Here is a 13191-nt window from a genome sequence, read left to right on the forward strand (position 1 = left end):
CCAAAGTTATGTTAGCGTTGCAATTATTTAGTACAGTTGACCATATTGGGTTTTATGTTTCACGTTTACTACGATAGAGTTAGTCAGTTGGAGTGTAGTTGTGAGCAGCATCTTTCTTCAGAGCGTGCGTAAGTGAGAAGAGTAAGTATATCTGCTGCATCGCTCGTGACATTGCATTTCTTTGTTAAACCAGCTGTATTTTCTGCTATTTGACGTGGATGAGAGTCAGGAGTTTAAGGGGTCGCCACGCTACGCAACCATTGTGCTAATTATAGCCACGTTCATACAAGCTAGTTTATCGCCTTCGGCTCACCAAACTCAGTACGTCGGGGTCAAAATATGTAACTTCTTTTTATTGTGTTTAAACATGTTGATACTTTTTATACTTGTTGTTAGGATTGTTCAGTACTTTGTGGTTGAGTAAATAACAAGTAAGTAGTGTTAAATATTGTTATCTGTACCGCTATTGAGGGTTCTCTATCAGGGCTTTGCTAGCTCGAACGGAACGGGGTTTTCACAATAAACGCATTACGCAGTTTAGTTTAGTTGGAGGCTTTTAAAGGTCCCATGACATGGTGCTCTTTGGATGCTTTTATATAGACCTTAGTGGTCCCCTAATACTGTATCTGAAGTCTCTTTCCCGAAATTCAGCTTTTGTGCAGAACTACAGCCACTAGAGCCAGTCCTACAATGACCTTTCCTTAGTATGTGCCATTTCTGTGTATTGAGGAGGAGAGTGGGAGTGGCAAGGTGGAGGGTGGGGGTGTGGCCTTGACCAACTGCCACTTTTCTCGTTTGAAAGCCATGATGTCTCTCTCCCATGGGTTGGCCAAATTCTCTGAGCTTTCATTTTCTCAAAGGCAGAGCAGGATACCCAGGGCTCGGTTTACACCTATCACCATTTCTAGCCACTGGGGGACCATAGACAGGCTGGGGGAACGCATATTAATGTTAAAAAACCTCATAAAGTGAAATTTTCATGCCATGGGATCTTTAAGCATATCATAGATAACAGGAAGTGTCTACGTGAGCGGTAACTTAACGGATGGGAGAAAATCTCTGAGAATCCCATATAATAAGTGTTTGAATCGTTTTACTCTGCTTACATTATTAGAGTTTAAGAGATATATAGCCATATTCTGACAATTGTTTATTTTATGTTTGGTAATGTATATTAGTGCTTAAGGAGGAATGAGTGTATACACGTGTTTCCTTTATTCATTTGTATTTTGTTTCTCTCTTTATAGAAACCACACTCACACTCAAACTCACACAAAAGAAAGAGGAAGAAATAAACAGAATAAGAATCATCTCTCAATGACTGCGTGAACCTGGTGATAAACTCAGAACTAACACCCTAGACTGAGCGTCTACTCATTATCTTCACTACAGCAGGTTATGTTGGAGATTAGAGATCAATTTGTCGGCTTCTTGAGCCGTGTGTTGCCAATGCGCAAATCGGTTTGAATTATGTTTTCAGATTTTTTATTTGCTCTCGCGATGGCTTACCACTGCTAGGGTTGCAACTGATGAAATAATAGGCTAAAGCAATGACAGTTTATGGAAAGCACAAGTGTAATTATGGTCAGATCTTGTGCCTGACTGATGGGGAAGTGATATTAATAAGCGTTGTGATTTACTTATTTATAGCATCGGCTATTATTTTGCCAGCTTTCCTTCCCGTTTTAGGAAGCAGCGACTGTATTGCGTTTTGCCTGTAAAACCGTGTCGGTGTTCTTCATATTTATGTAGAATTATAGTTTGCTCTTCTTATGTAACATATGCGGTAGAGGTTTGCGATTGCGCCTCTTTTATGTGAACGCTGGATTGGGAAACCCTGGGTTGACTGAACTAGTTGTTAACCACCGTCGTGACACAGCTTATGCCGGACCGCGGTTGTTAGGTTAGGTGAAGCCGGGTAACTGAAATCAATCCAGGGCATGTTGATCTTGACTCGTAGTACAGGCCTCTGGTCAGGTGAGAAAGATCCTATTTAATCTCATTATGTGGTACTACATAGCTGCACCAAGTCAACTGAAAGTGCTCGTCTTGATCTTTTACCAACCCAGCTGTGGTGTGCATTTTGTTTTTTTAGACGTGATGAAGTAATCAGAACCGACAACAGGAAACATGTTTTATAAGTACAAGAAGACAGATATTTAAATCTGCATGCCAGAAGTTCCTGGTGCTTGGGAAAACAACAATAACAACAACATAATAACAAGAAGAACCACGGACTAACTGCAACTGCAACTTGTGAGAAATGCCCACCATCATTTCCCAGAGATCAAAGTGAGATCTCCAAATGTCCTCTTCTCCAACAGTCAAAATCCCAAAGATATTGAATTTGCATGGCAGGGCAAGTTAATCTGTACTAACCCTGTATTGCACCTTGCAACAACAAGGCAATTCAAAATGTTTTACATAGGACGGCATACAATGATATAAAACAAAACAAAAATTGCAGCGAATCCACACATTTAGGAAGCTGAAAGCAGCAAATGTTTGGCATTTCTGATGGAAAAATTACTTAAACAATTATTGGTTTATCAAAATAGTTATGGCTAATTAACAAAATCGATTAATTGTGCAGCTTTATATGCCTATATTCAGCTATTACTTCTTGATAGCAGACAAAAGGTGTTCTGCTTCAATTACAAAGACTTAAAGAGATGATAGAATGCAAAACCGATTTTACCCTGTCATAGTTGAATAACGACAGTTTGGAGTAGGGATGGGCGATATGGCCTAAAATCCATATTGCGATATACATTGCAGCCTCTTGCGATAACGATATATATCGCGATATATAAATTATAATAGAACCATTTCAGACCAGGTTACATAGACCCTAAGGAAAACCAAACTGCTAAATGCATTTATTTTTTTTATTTTTTTTTTTAAAGAGAAAGAAACGTAGTATGTAGTTTTGAGAACATTTATTGTTCAAAATTGTAATTATACAACATAATGTTGCAGATTAATAAAATTCAAGTACACTAGTTGCAGAGACTTTGACAAAGAAAAAGCTTAAAGTATTGGGTGTCTTCTCTTTAGTGCAAACCATTCTAAAAAGGCACTACACTTAGTAAGTTTAAGTCCTTGGTTCTTAAATGCCACCCAAGATCCAGAGAACAGGACAAACTGGTGTCTGTTTAGTTAAGGAACAGACACTGTACTGGAAATACTTTCAGTATTAGGCAAAGATGCACAAATACTTTAAATAAAAACATATTTCAAACAAAGTTTCTTACCTGCAGCCTAATGTAACGCATTTGCACACACACACACACACACACACACACACACACACACACACACACACACACACACACACACACACACACACACACACACACACACACACACACACACACACACACACACACGTCGGGACTTTTCCCGGTGGGCCGGTCCGATAATAGTTATACATTGCAAGTTGTTAGCAACACCATCCGGCGGGCGCGCTGCCTGCTGGTCAAACGGTGCAGCCTCTGTTCAACCCGTACGGCAGGGGCCGTAAACGTCCCGGTAATATTTTTGGTCCCACTCCGCCGCTGCACACACGCACACACTGCTGTATGTTCAGCGGGGAAGTACAACGTCTGAAAACACCGGCTGCCAAGATTCCAATTGTCCGTTATATAGTGAATTGTCAGGCTGGTGAAAGGCTCCATGGTAGGCTATGGCTCGACCACAGCTCCGTTGTAGCGGCTTAAATCCAAACCAAGACCAAATTATGGATGTTGCACCGGTCTTTTTCACCAGCTCCTTGTTTCGCTTTTAGTCATGTTTACTCAAGATGACGCGTTGCAGCTCGTGGCTCTAAACTTCACAGGTAGATTGCGTCATCAACATGAATTATCGCGATAGTGCAATATAATTAAAATCTCTATCGTAGGCCAATTTTGTATCGTTTATATTGCATATCGTCTATATCGCCCATCCCTAGTTTGGAGGGTAATATATAGAATATGGAGGACATAAATAGAACCTCAAAATCCCATTGACACCCCTTTCCTCTGCAAATCTCACAATTTGAAACTGCCTCTGAAAACGGGCGAATCTGAACAAAGCTGGAAGTTGACGTCAACCTCCCAAATCCTCCTCATTTGGCTCAACCTTCTATCTTTGTAACGCCCCCAAATTTACATAGGCCACTAACTGATCTGAGGTCAGTTAGTCTTCAAAATCTAGGTCGTGCAGATCTCTGCTATCCCATTACAAAATTCACGTCTGAGACTTTTTTATGGGAGAAATCAACTATGTAAAACTCAAATATGGGCCGTTTTATGAAAATTGATGGCTAATTGCAAATTTGGTAAGTCGGTGTCGGACTTCACAAGCTCCACAATCTGCCGAGACAGGCGGCGGCTGATGGCCGGGTTTGCTGCCTTCCCTGTCGGCCTCTCCCCCTTCACAGACACGCTGAGCTGGAGGTCTGTCAGGATCTCACACATGAGCTGCGCTGTGTACTTTAGAAAAGAAGAAAGTTTGGAGGTTTTGCAAGAATACTGAAAATGAACCATGGTCGTAAATGCAGTGTTCCAGACTGTACAACGGTACAGCCTACTGGCCCAGAGAAAAGGGTTTAGAACGAGTATATCGGACGAGAGGGAGTTGTGGCTCTAACGCAGCGCTGCAGAGGACAGGCTTGCAGAGGTTCACTCTCCTCTCCCCACGCTTACCAGCTAAAAAGGTGAGTTAATTCTTTGGTGGAGGTTTTTTTATGTTGCAAGAGTAACGTTAGAACAACACTATAGTTATAATAAAAGTGTCGAAACTTTTTTTAATTTTGTCTCGGCTGTTTTAGCCGCTGCGGCTCTCGCCTGGGCATGTCTGGGCATGCATGTAACAGACAGTGTGCCTGTGTGTGTGCGCTGTGCAGCAGTGTGTGAGCGTGTCAGTGTGTGTGTGTGTTTGTGTGTGTGCGCTGTGCAGCGGTGTGTGTGTGTCTGTGTTTGTGTGTGTGCGCTGTGCGAAGGGCAGCAGTGTGTGTACGTGTGTGTGTGTGTGTCTCGAATTTGAGTGTATTGGATTCGCTCAACCAATCAGCGCGTGTCTCAGCATGTGTGTATTGGGGTTTTCCTCAACCAACCAATCCGCCGAGCAGCTCATCTAAATATTCATGAGCATACCATATTTGGAAGAAAAGCTGTCGTTCCAAATAGAGCCAAAACACAGGGATGCATAAGGGCCAAAAAGAAAATAGCACCTGGGCCATTTTCAGCCCAACCAATGTTACATTCCCCATTAGGAGACCATAAGGAACAGTGTGAAATACCCTATATAATCATTCTATCACCCCTTTAAGTCAGATTTATTTGAACCTGTTGGCAAAAGCTCCCGTCTTCCATATGAACATTGTCCAATAAAAGTCTTTGAGTGGTTGTGACTTTCATTAATAGGCTCTAATTCACTTGTTATCTGGTTGATGAAGCTAAACAAACCAAACACATAATTGCAGCAAAGTCAACTTTATCCACGACGGTTCAAACCAAAGGAAGCTGCTGCACAGAGTGCCAAGTACTCTAAGCTACAGAGTCCTGCAGGCCTGCAGAGTCTTATGTCCTCACAGCAAACGGGCAGCGCAGTCTAATCTACTGTAACAAGAGGTCAACGCTGAGAAGCAAGCCAATTAGGAGCCGCAGCTTCTTCACTCCCTTCACTGCACAAAGCCCCCCACACACACACACACACACACACACACACACACACACACACACACACACACACACACACACACACACACACACACACACACACACACACACACACACACACACACACACACACACACACATATCTGAAATTGTACTTCTGTCTCTCAGATAAGTGCTATTTCCCCACTTTCTACTTAGCCTCAACTTTTGTTACATGCCCTCCATGCACATGTTTTTAGCTTGGAGGATTGGATATAAGCCACCTCTAGGTTGAGTATTGCTATACCAAAATATTAACTTAAGCATTGGCCTACAATGTCACTGATCAGCTGAGACAAAAACTGCCCTGGAGCCGGAAAAAAATTATAAATATACAACCTATAAATCACCCTCTGTTCATACGGTTGAGAAATAGTAGTTAATAGTCGGTATGTTGAGATGTAAACATTCAAATAAGTGAATGGGTTAAAAACAAAAAAAGGGTAAAAATAAATATTGTATTTTGTTGATGTGTTATTTCGGAAGGTAAAGCCCTGCCCAGCAGTCTGTACAACTCTGGGACGTTACTAGGCCAGTCATAGTTTGACCCTCCATACCATCCCTTGTAAACTGTAGCATTAACATTTTCTATTTGTGTGGTCATCACAGCGCTTTACAGATGAGGTTGGAATATTCCGCTGCAAAAACAATTTAGCCAGGATGACAAAATATGGGATTAAAGTAGGGCTGGACGATTAATCGAAAATGTATCAACGTCAAAATTCTGAAGCTGTTAGAAATATTTTTCCCATGACGATAATTTCAAATCGTTTTTATAAAACTAAAATGTGACTTTTTTTCACAAGGGATTTTCATTTCAAGCAATCTGTGCTTTCATTAAAAATGTATACATTTTCAATAAATAGCCATAATAGTTCCCACTTTGTGTTTCCTTCAATTATTTTTAAATAACAAAAATAAGCACTTTTGAATAAGAAAAAAAATATGTCACCTTCAACATTTGAGCCTATTTACTGGACAAACCTTGCCAATGAACTATGAGGACAAAAAAAAAAACGAATCACAAATAAATTTAATTATCGTTAATTTATTGTTATCGAGGTAAAATGTGCAATTAATCGTGATTTTGATTTTCGGTCATATCGTGCAGCCCAAGATTAAAGCTCCGGTGATTGTAGCGAACAGAACGTGCATGTGCACTACGGCCTCACCATTCTTTCTCTCCTGCAGAGGGCGCGGGGTGGGTCCAGGCTGAAGGGACAGCTCCTCAAGCTCACTGGCCACTGCCTCGCTCTGAGGGCTCGGGGCCAAGCCTGGCGTCCCAGCGACTTCCATGCTACCGCAAATCGGCTCCTCCTTTCTCTGTGGGTGTAGTGTTGCCAGGGTGACTGGGAGACCTGTAGCAAAAAATAGGACATTATTAGTTGAATGACTCCTCACCAAAAGGCTACATGTGCTGTTAAGACAAAAATGAATGAACTGGTATTGTTAATCTATAAAAGGTGCAATCAGCAATACTTTTCTGGTTCGCTGTCAAAAATAAACTGAAATATAAAATGCACCGCACGCTGGGGGTTTGGTTCAGTTTCATTTCAATATCTAATTTAAAACATCAGCGTAGCAGTTAACAGGCTCGGGGACTTCAGACATAAACAAACTTCAGTACTGACGCACCATTTTATTATCTGACAGCTAAGCAGCTTATGATCTAGCTATTGAGCACATAATCTTGCTGGGTAATGTTTGTCTCTGATGCAAAATAGCAAACATCAGGTCATCACAGAATCACATAAACAATTTTATTTATTTATTTAACTTCTCATTTGCAACAACGACCTGTCACATTCACACAGTTACACAGCTGCCTGGTACAACCACAGTCTGACCTGCTGGCCACTGAGCAGCTCTACTGCAGCGGTTGGGGGTTAAGGGCCTTGCTCAAGGGCACCTCAGTGGACACTTTCCCCATACAGATTTTGTGGGTCTGGGGATCGAACCGGCGACCTCCCGGTCACAAGCTTCTTTAACCTTTAGGCCGCCACTGGTCTTAATAGCCTTTTGCCAGTTCACAGGAGTCCATCCATAGATGGAACTCGAGAGGAAAAAGCCATAGCTTTTACTGCTAGCTTGAGCAATGTGGCACCAGTTTGTTTACTGTTTTCCCAGTGCAAAATGGAGTATCGCTGGTAAATATTATGATATGGATCTCAGTGTTTCCTCTATGTTGATTGGCAAGTGGCGGTCCGCCACGGTTAGATTTCTCCCGCCACGGTATCAGAAAAAAGCCGTCTATCAGCAGTGATTGTTAGAGTCGCAGAATAGCGCGGACACGCGCTTCACAACGCGAGTGAGAAAAGGGAGAAAGAAAAAAAGAGACAGGCTGTCCGGAGGAGGACCCGGGGCCTGTTTCACAAAAGCAGAATATATAAATCCAGGATAACTGATAAAGCGAGGCTTGACCTGGTCTAATCTGTGCATCCTGGCTTGGTGCGTTTCACGAAGGCCAAGCCAGGCTGAGGAGGAGTGACTAGGTCGAGCCAGGCTGAAGTAATTCAGATAGATGCGCGTCCACGGCTTTCCTCAAAAGACCGCGAGGTTGATCACAGATTTACTGATGCCAACATGGAGAATACGCATTGTACATACTTTATACAGAGTGAGCAGCAGCTTATTGTGGAAGTATGACAACGTGAAACACATTATTTGTTTAAAAAGAAAAGAAACACGGCCGCTGTAATGAAACAGCATTCGAAAGCGTAGCAGACGATCACGGACCGACTGAATGCGTAATTGTAGCCTAAATATATACATTAACTGACCACGGCTCTGAATTGAAACCGTCATAATCATTCCATTCAAGGATTAGGCTACTAATCATTTTCACAAATTAACAGTTGTACTCTTTGCCTTAAAAGTAAGCAGAAGATAATGTTACTCAGGAAATTTACAATGAAGATCAATTTTCTACAACGCTAGAATATGATGTGTAAATATCTCTTTCACTCTGTTCCTCCCTCTCTCTCATGGGCTAAAATATAAGTTTCCTAAGTCATTAACTTCCACTGCTCGCTTTTAATGCAAATTGTACAACGGTTCGTTTTTGCAAATGACAGTGACTCATTGAATGGTTTCAGTTAAGAGCAGTATTTCATAAATGTATATTTTTAGACTATCATTCAGTCGGTCTGCTATTATCTGCCACGCTTTTTCTCGCGTTTCATTTTTTTATTTTTTATAGAGGCCGAGTTTCCTTCTCTACATATTATATGCCTTGCTCCCTGTATATATGGACATAGAAAATAAAGACACTGAAGAAATTGGACTCTAAAATCTAGAAACTATGAAGATAATTAAGTGATAAATTCCATGCACACTGTAAACATGAACATGTTATTTCCCCCCAAATATAAGGTCAAAAACCATTGAGGTGTCCTCTCCCTGTTGTTCCATGAATGTACACATCACTAGATAGTTACTGGTCCAGTGAACTAAGACTATCATTTGGGAGGATTGTACAATTAGGATATGTTCTTAAAATTGTACAATCCTCCCAAATTATAGTCCCAGTTTACTGGACAACATAAATTGTGTGCTAAGAATACCAAATACAATGCACATGGAAGTGGAACAAACATGATCCTTATTGTTAAAGAATTTAAAAAAGATTAATCAACTGAAATAATTCAAGGTGCATTGGTCAACTATAGAAATGTACAGCATTGTATGTATTGCCCTTAGTAACAGACTTCATTTAAAACACATTTGAAATTTGATCAGCCTTTTCTAATTATCTCAACTGCCATAATATATTCATCAAACTTCTACATACAATATGAACAGCAGTCTTCATACAGCAATATAACAGTAACAATGACTGTTACATGAATAATTATAAATAAAAAAATAATGGTCACAACTTTAAATAATAACAGTACTTAAATAAACAGCTAAATGCACCTGTTGTATTTTAATCCAGGCTGAAAATAACAATAGGGTAAAACCACTGCTGGGTGATCAGAAAAGGCTACAGGATTAAATAAATCCTGACTGTTAGCCTGATCAGGAGCAGGCTAGCGGTACAGAATAAATCTCCATGGTGATTTATGTGCCTCCGCATTCGTGAAACCGAATCAAGGCTTAATTCATCCAGGATAACTGGGAAATCCCGGCTTAATCCCTTATCTTGGTTTTGTGAAACAGGCCCCCGGTTGAGATTGGCATGTGTGCATCCTTGAGAACTGTAAGTCGTATAGCCTATATTGTCAGTTCATTTAAGCCTGTATTAGTCTATAGAGCTTGCACATTTTTAGTTTCACCTTCACCTGCTAGCTAAATTGCACGTGGGTGTTGATTCAATACAACGCCCTTGATATCATATCATGGCATAGTAGGCTAAACCGTGATTATTTCATACATTCATGTCCCGAAACATATTGGGGGAAATTCATTCAACATAATTCCAGCCAAATAACAATTAAAAGTAGGCTATGTTATTTGAACATAACCTAACTGGCACTGCCTCCATTTTGGTGTTCGCTGCGGTGCGCAGCGCTGCTCGGACCGTGCGCCACTGCGTTACAGACTCTGGCTTTGCCTTCGGCCCATCGGTGATGCCCAGTCCGGATCGGGCTGAATTTTTCTGTCCGAGCCGGCCCGCGTCCAACAGAGCCGTGACCGAACCCGGCCCGAGCCCCACAGGCATTAAGAAATTTGTGTCCGAGCCCGACACAGTTAAAATCTCATTTTTTTCCTCATACTAATGACACATGTAGGCTACGTTTGTTTGCGTGGAAAGCCCTTTTTTATTAAGCAACTGTAGGAAGGCATTCGAAAATGTCAACAGATGAGCGCATCAGCGCACATGGGGCAACAAGCGCACATTAATAAGCTGTTAAAATGTTCAATGGGTTAATCTCTCCTGATCGCTTCGTTTCCGACCGTGATCAGAAAACCAGGGGAGACTCGTTACCTCCAGGACTGACGTTCTAAAATGAATAACCACCAACTCTGCTCCGGTTGCATCTACAACACGTCTGCTTCCTCTTTCTCCATCTCTCTTCTGCCCACTTAGGCTACCACCTTAATGCCCACACTTGTTACTCGAGACCGCTAGTTACGTTTCTCTGACAGAGACTATGATTATTACTAAGCAACCAAGATGCATCTTCAACCACGCAAAAGATTAAAAACAAAACCGCGAAAATGGCCAAAATAGGTAAAAGTGATTGTATTTTCTTTGCCTTTTGTGTAATGTATATAGCCTAAAAACAATTTTAAATGAAAATACAGACTATTTTAGGAAAAGTCAGGTATGCAAGATTGTATTTTTTTATTTTGCAAAGTTATTACACATATAAATTTCAAAACGGTCAAAATGACCATCCAGGCCACAGGGGGACCATCTACAGCATTTATGCTACTCAGCATTAATGGGCCACCTCTTTCTGAATTCTGAAAATATTGAAGGGAAAAATGACAAAATCACTTCCATAAACAAAGCCACAGAGAACCTTTGGTAGCCTAGTATAGACCACTAGTTACAGACTTTCAGCTACATATGTTACGGCCTTCTCCTTGGAATCACGTCATTCTGGGCTCAAGTCCAATATGAATAATGTAGATTTTCCTTTGTAGCCTACATTAATGTACATGTGTTGGATCCAACATGAAATTAAAGTAATTGAAGTTTTAAAAACCTCTTTAAGACATTTTTGTTTAACCAGAAACAGCTCTGAGGTCTCTAGCGCTAAACCGGCCACAGGGGGACCATCTACAGCATTTATGCTACTCAGCATTAATGGGCCACCTCTTTCTGAATTCCCCTATAACCGAGCCTTGGAGTTATTTTTCCAAAAGCCAAGAAAAGTCAAATGCACACAGCAAGGCTGCCAACTTTGCCACTGAGGCAAATATGCAATTAGTTTCATTATGCATGGTTTCATACTATAGCCAACTTTGGGTTTTGGTTTCCCTATGAAGAAGTTCTTGTAAAATTCATGTTGTAGACCTACAGTTCCTCAAAAATACAGTTCAATCAAAACGAAATGAAAATATGCCTCATTGTGTGTGAATAGAGGTGAATAAATATATTTGTTTTTGTTGCTGCGAAGTGTCAGTTCCGTTTAATACGTAAAACATTTGGCGGCGGGACTGGAGGGGGGGTTCCGACAGATCTGCCCCCACTGCTAAAAAAATCCTAGAAGAAACACTGGATCTAATCTCTAAAACCTTAGGCCCTGCTTTGTTCCATTTGTTGCTTTTTTTCCCACAAAAGGGTTTGTTTGATTACTTCATCATTGAAGACTGTTATGTATTTGGAAATGTAATACATCAGATTGTCTTTATTAGCCAATCAGAGTCAAGTATTCAACAAAGCCACAAACAAAAAAAAGAAAGATAAATGGTACTTGGGGCACTGTTACAGGCTACAAGTCCAAAAGCTGGTCCAAGGAAAGTGAGCATGTCACTTCTCTCCTCTCTGTCTGTGTTTGTCTCTCTGCAGGGCTGGAGGCTAGGGAATTAAATCAGCCAGCAGGGAAGAATTTGAATGGTTGAGCTTTTACAACTGTTGCTGTGGCCTCTGCTTTAAAAAAAAACAAAAGGCAGAACTTTTCCCCCTTTTTTACTTCTTAACAACCTCAGTGCAATTTCCATACCTTTAAACCCTGTGTAACAACTTACCCTCAGAGCTGGAGGGGTTTCATAAAACAAGCTACAACAAAAAGTGCATGTCTGTGTGCGCTTTGTGTTGCAAGACAAATTCCCCTGTTGGGGACAATTATGGTAAAGTTGAAAGTTGAAATGGGGCTCACTGTTCAGAGACTAACTAAAATATTGAAAGGAAAAATGACAAAATCACTTCCATAAACAAAGCCACAGAGAACCTTTGGTAGCCTAGTATAGACCACTAGTTACAGACTTTCAGCTACATATGTTACGGCCTTCTCCTTGGAATCACGTCATTCTGAGCTCAAGTCCAATATGAATAATGTAGATTTTCCTTTGTAGCCTACATTAATATACATGTGTTGGATCCAACATGAAATTAAAGGGTAATTTCGGGGGGGTTTTGAACCCTATTTTCCTATGTTTTTGTGCAAGTGACTGATATGAACAACAATCTTTGAAATTGGTCCAGTATTAAGCGAGAACGCTGTAACTGGCAACCACAGACCAGGCTGCAATGTAACGCTATAGGGCAAACGTGCATCGTCAATTTGGTCCACTAAAAGTGCTTTTTCTAGCTAAAAGGCTCAAATTATTATTATAAGTGTCTGACAACATTATGGAAAGGATCCCTACAGAGATAGGCCTTTTAAAAACCTCTTTAAGACATTTTTGTTTAACCAGAAACAGCTCTGAGGTCTCTAGCGCTAAACCCACCAGACCCCATTTAAAAGAAAATATTTATTTTATTTATTTATCTCGAACAATCAGCCAACTTTAAAAGAGTATAAAATAAAACACAAATATAAAACGATAATATACAAATCAATCAGATTCTTTCAAAGAACAAAGAGAGGATGAG

General features: G+C 40.7%; 1 protein-coding gene across 1 annotated transcript in view; it reads right to left on the bottom strand.

Annotated features, from left to right (window-relative positions):
- mrtfab (myocardin related transcription factor Ab) overlaps positions 1 to 13191 on the bottom strand; it is a 68755-nt gene that overhangs the window by 52940 nt on the left and 2624 nt on the right. The window contains exon 3 of the mRNA XM_039787736.1: positions 6875 to 7060. Within this exon, the coding sequence (XP_039643670.1) occupies positions 6875 to 6998 (124 nt within the window). The 5' untranslated portion in view covers positions 6999 to 7060. The remainder of the gene's footprint in view (positions 1 to 6874; positions 7061 to 13191) is intronic.

This window comes from Perca fluviatilis, chromosome 21 (assembly GCF_010015445.1).
Source record: "Perca fluviatilis chromosome 21, GENO_Pfluv_1.0, whole genome shotgun sequence".
In the NCBI taxonomy this organism is placed as follows: Eukaryota; Metazoa; Chordata; class Actinopteri; order Perciformes; family Percidae; genus Perca; species Perca fluviatilis.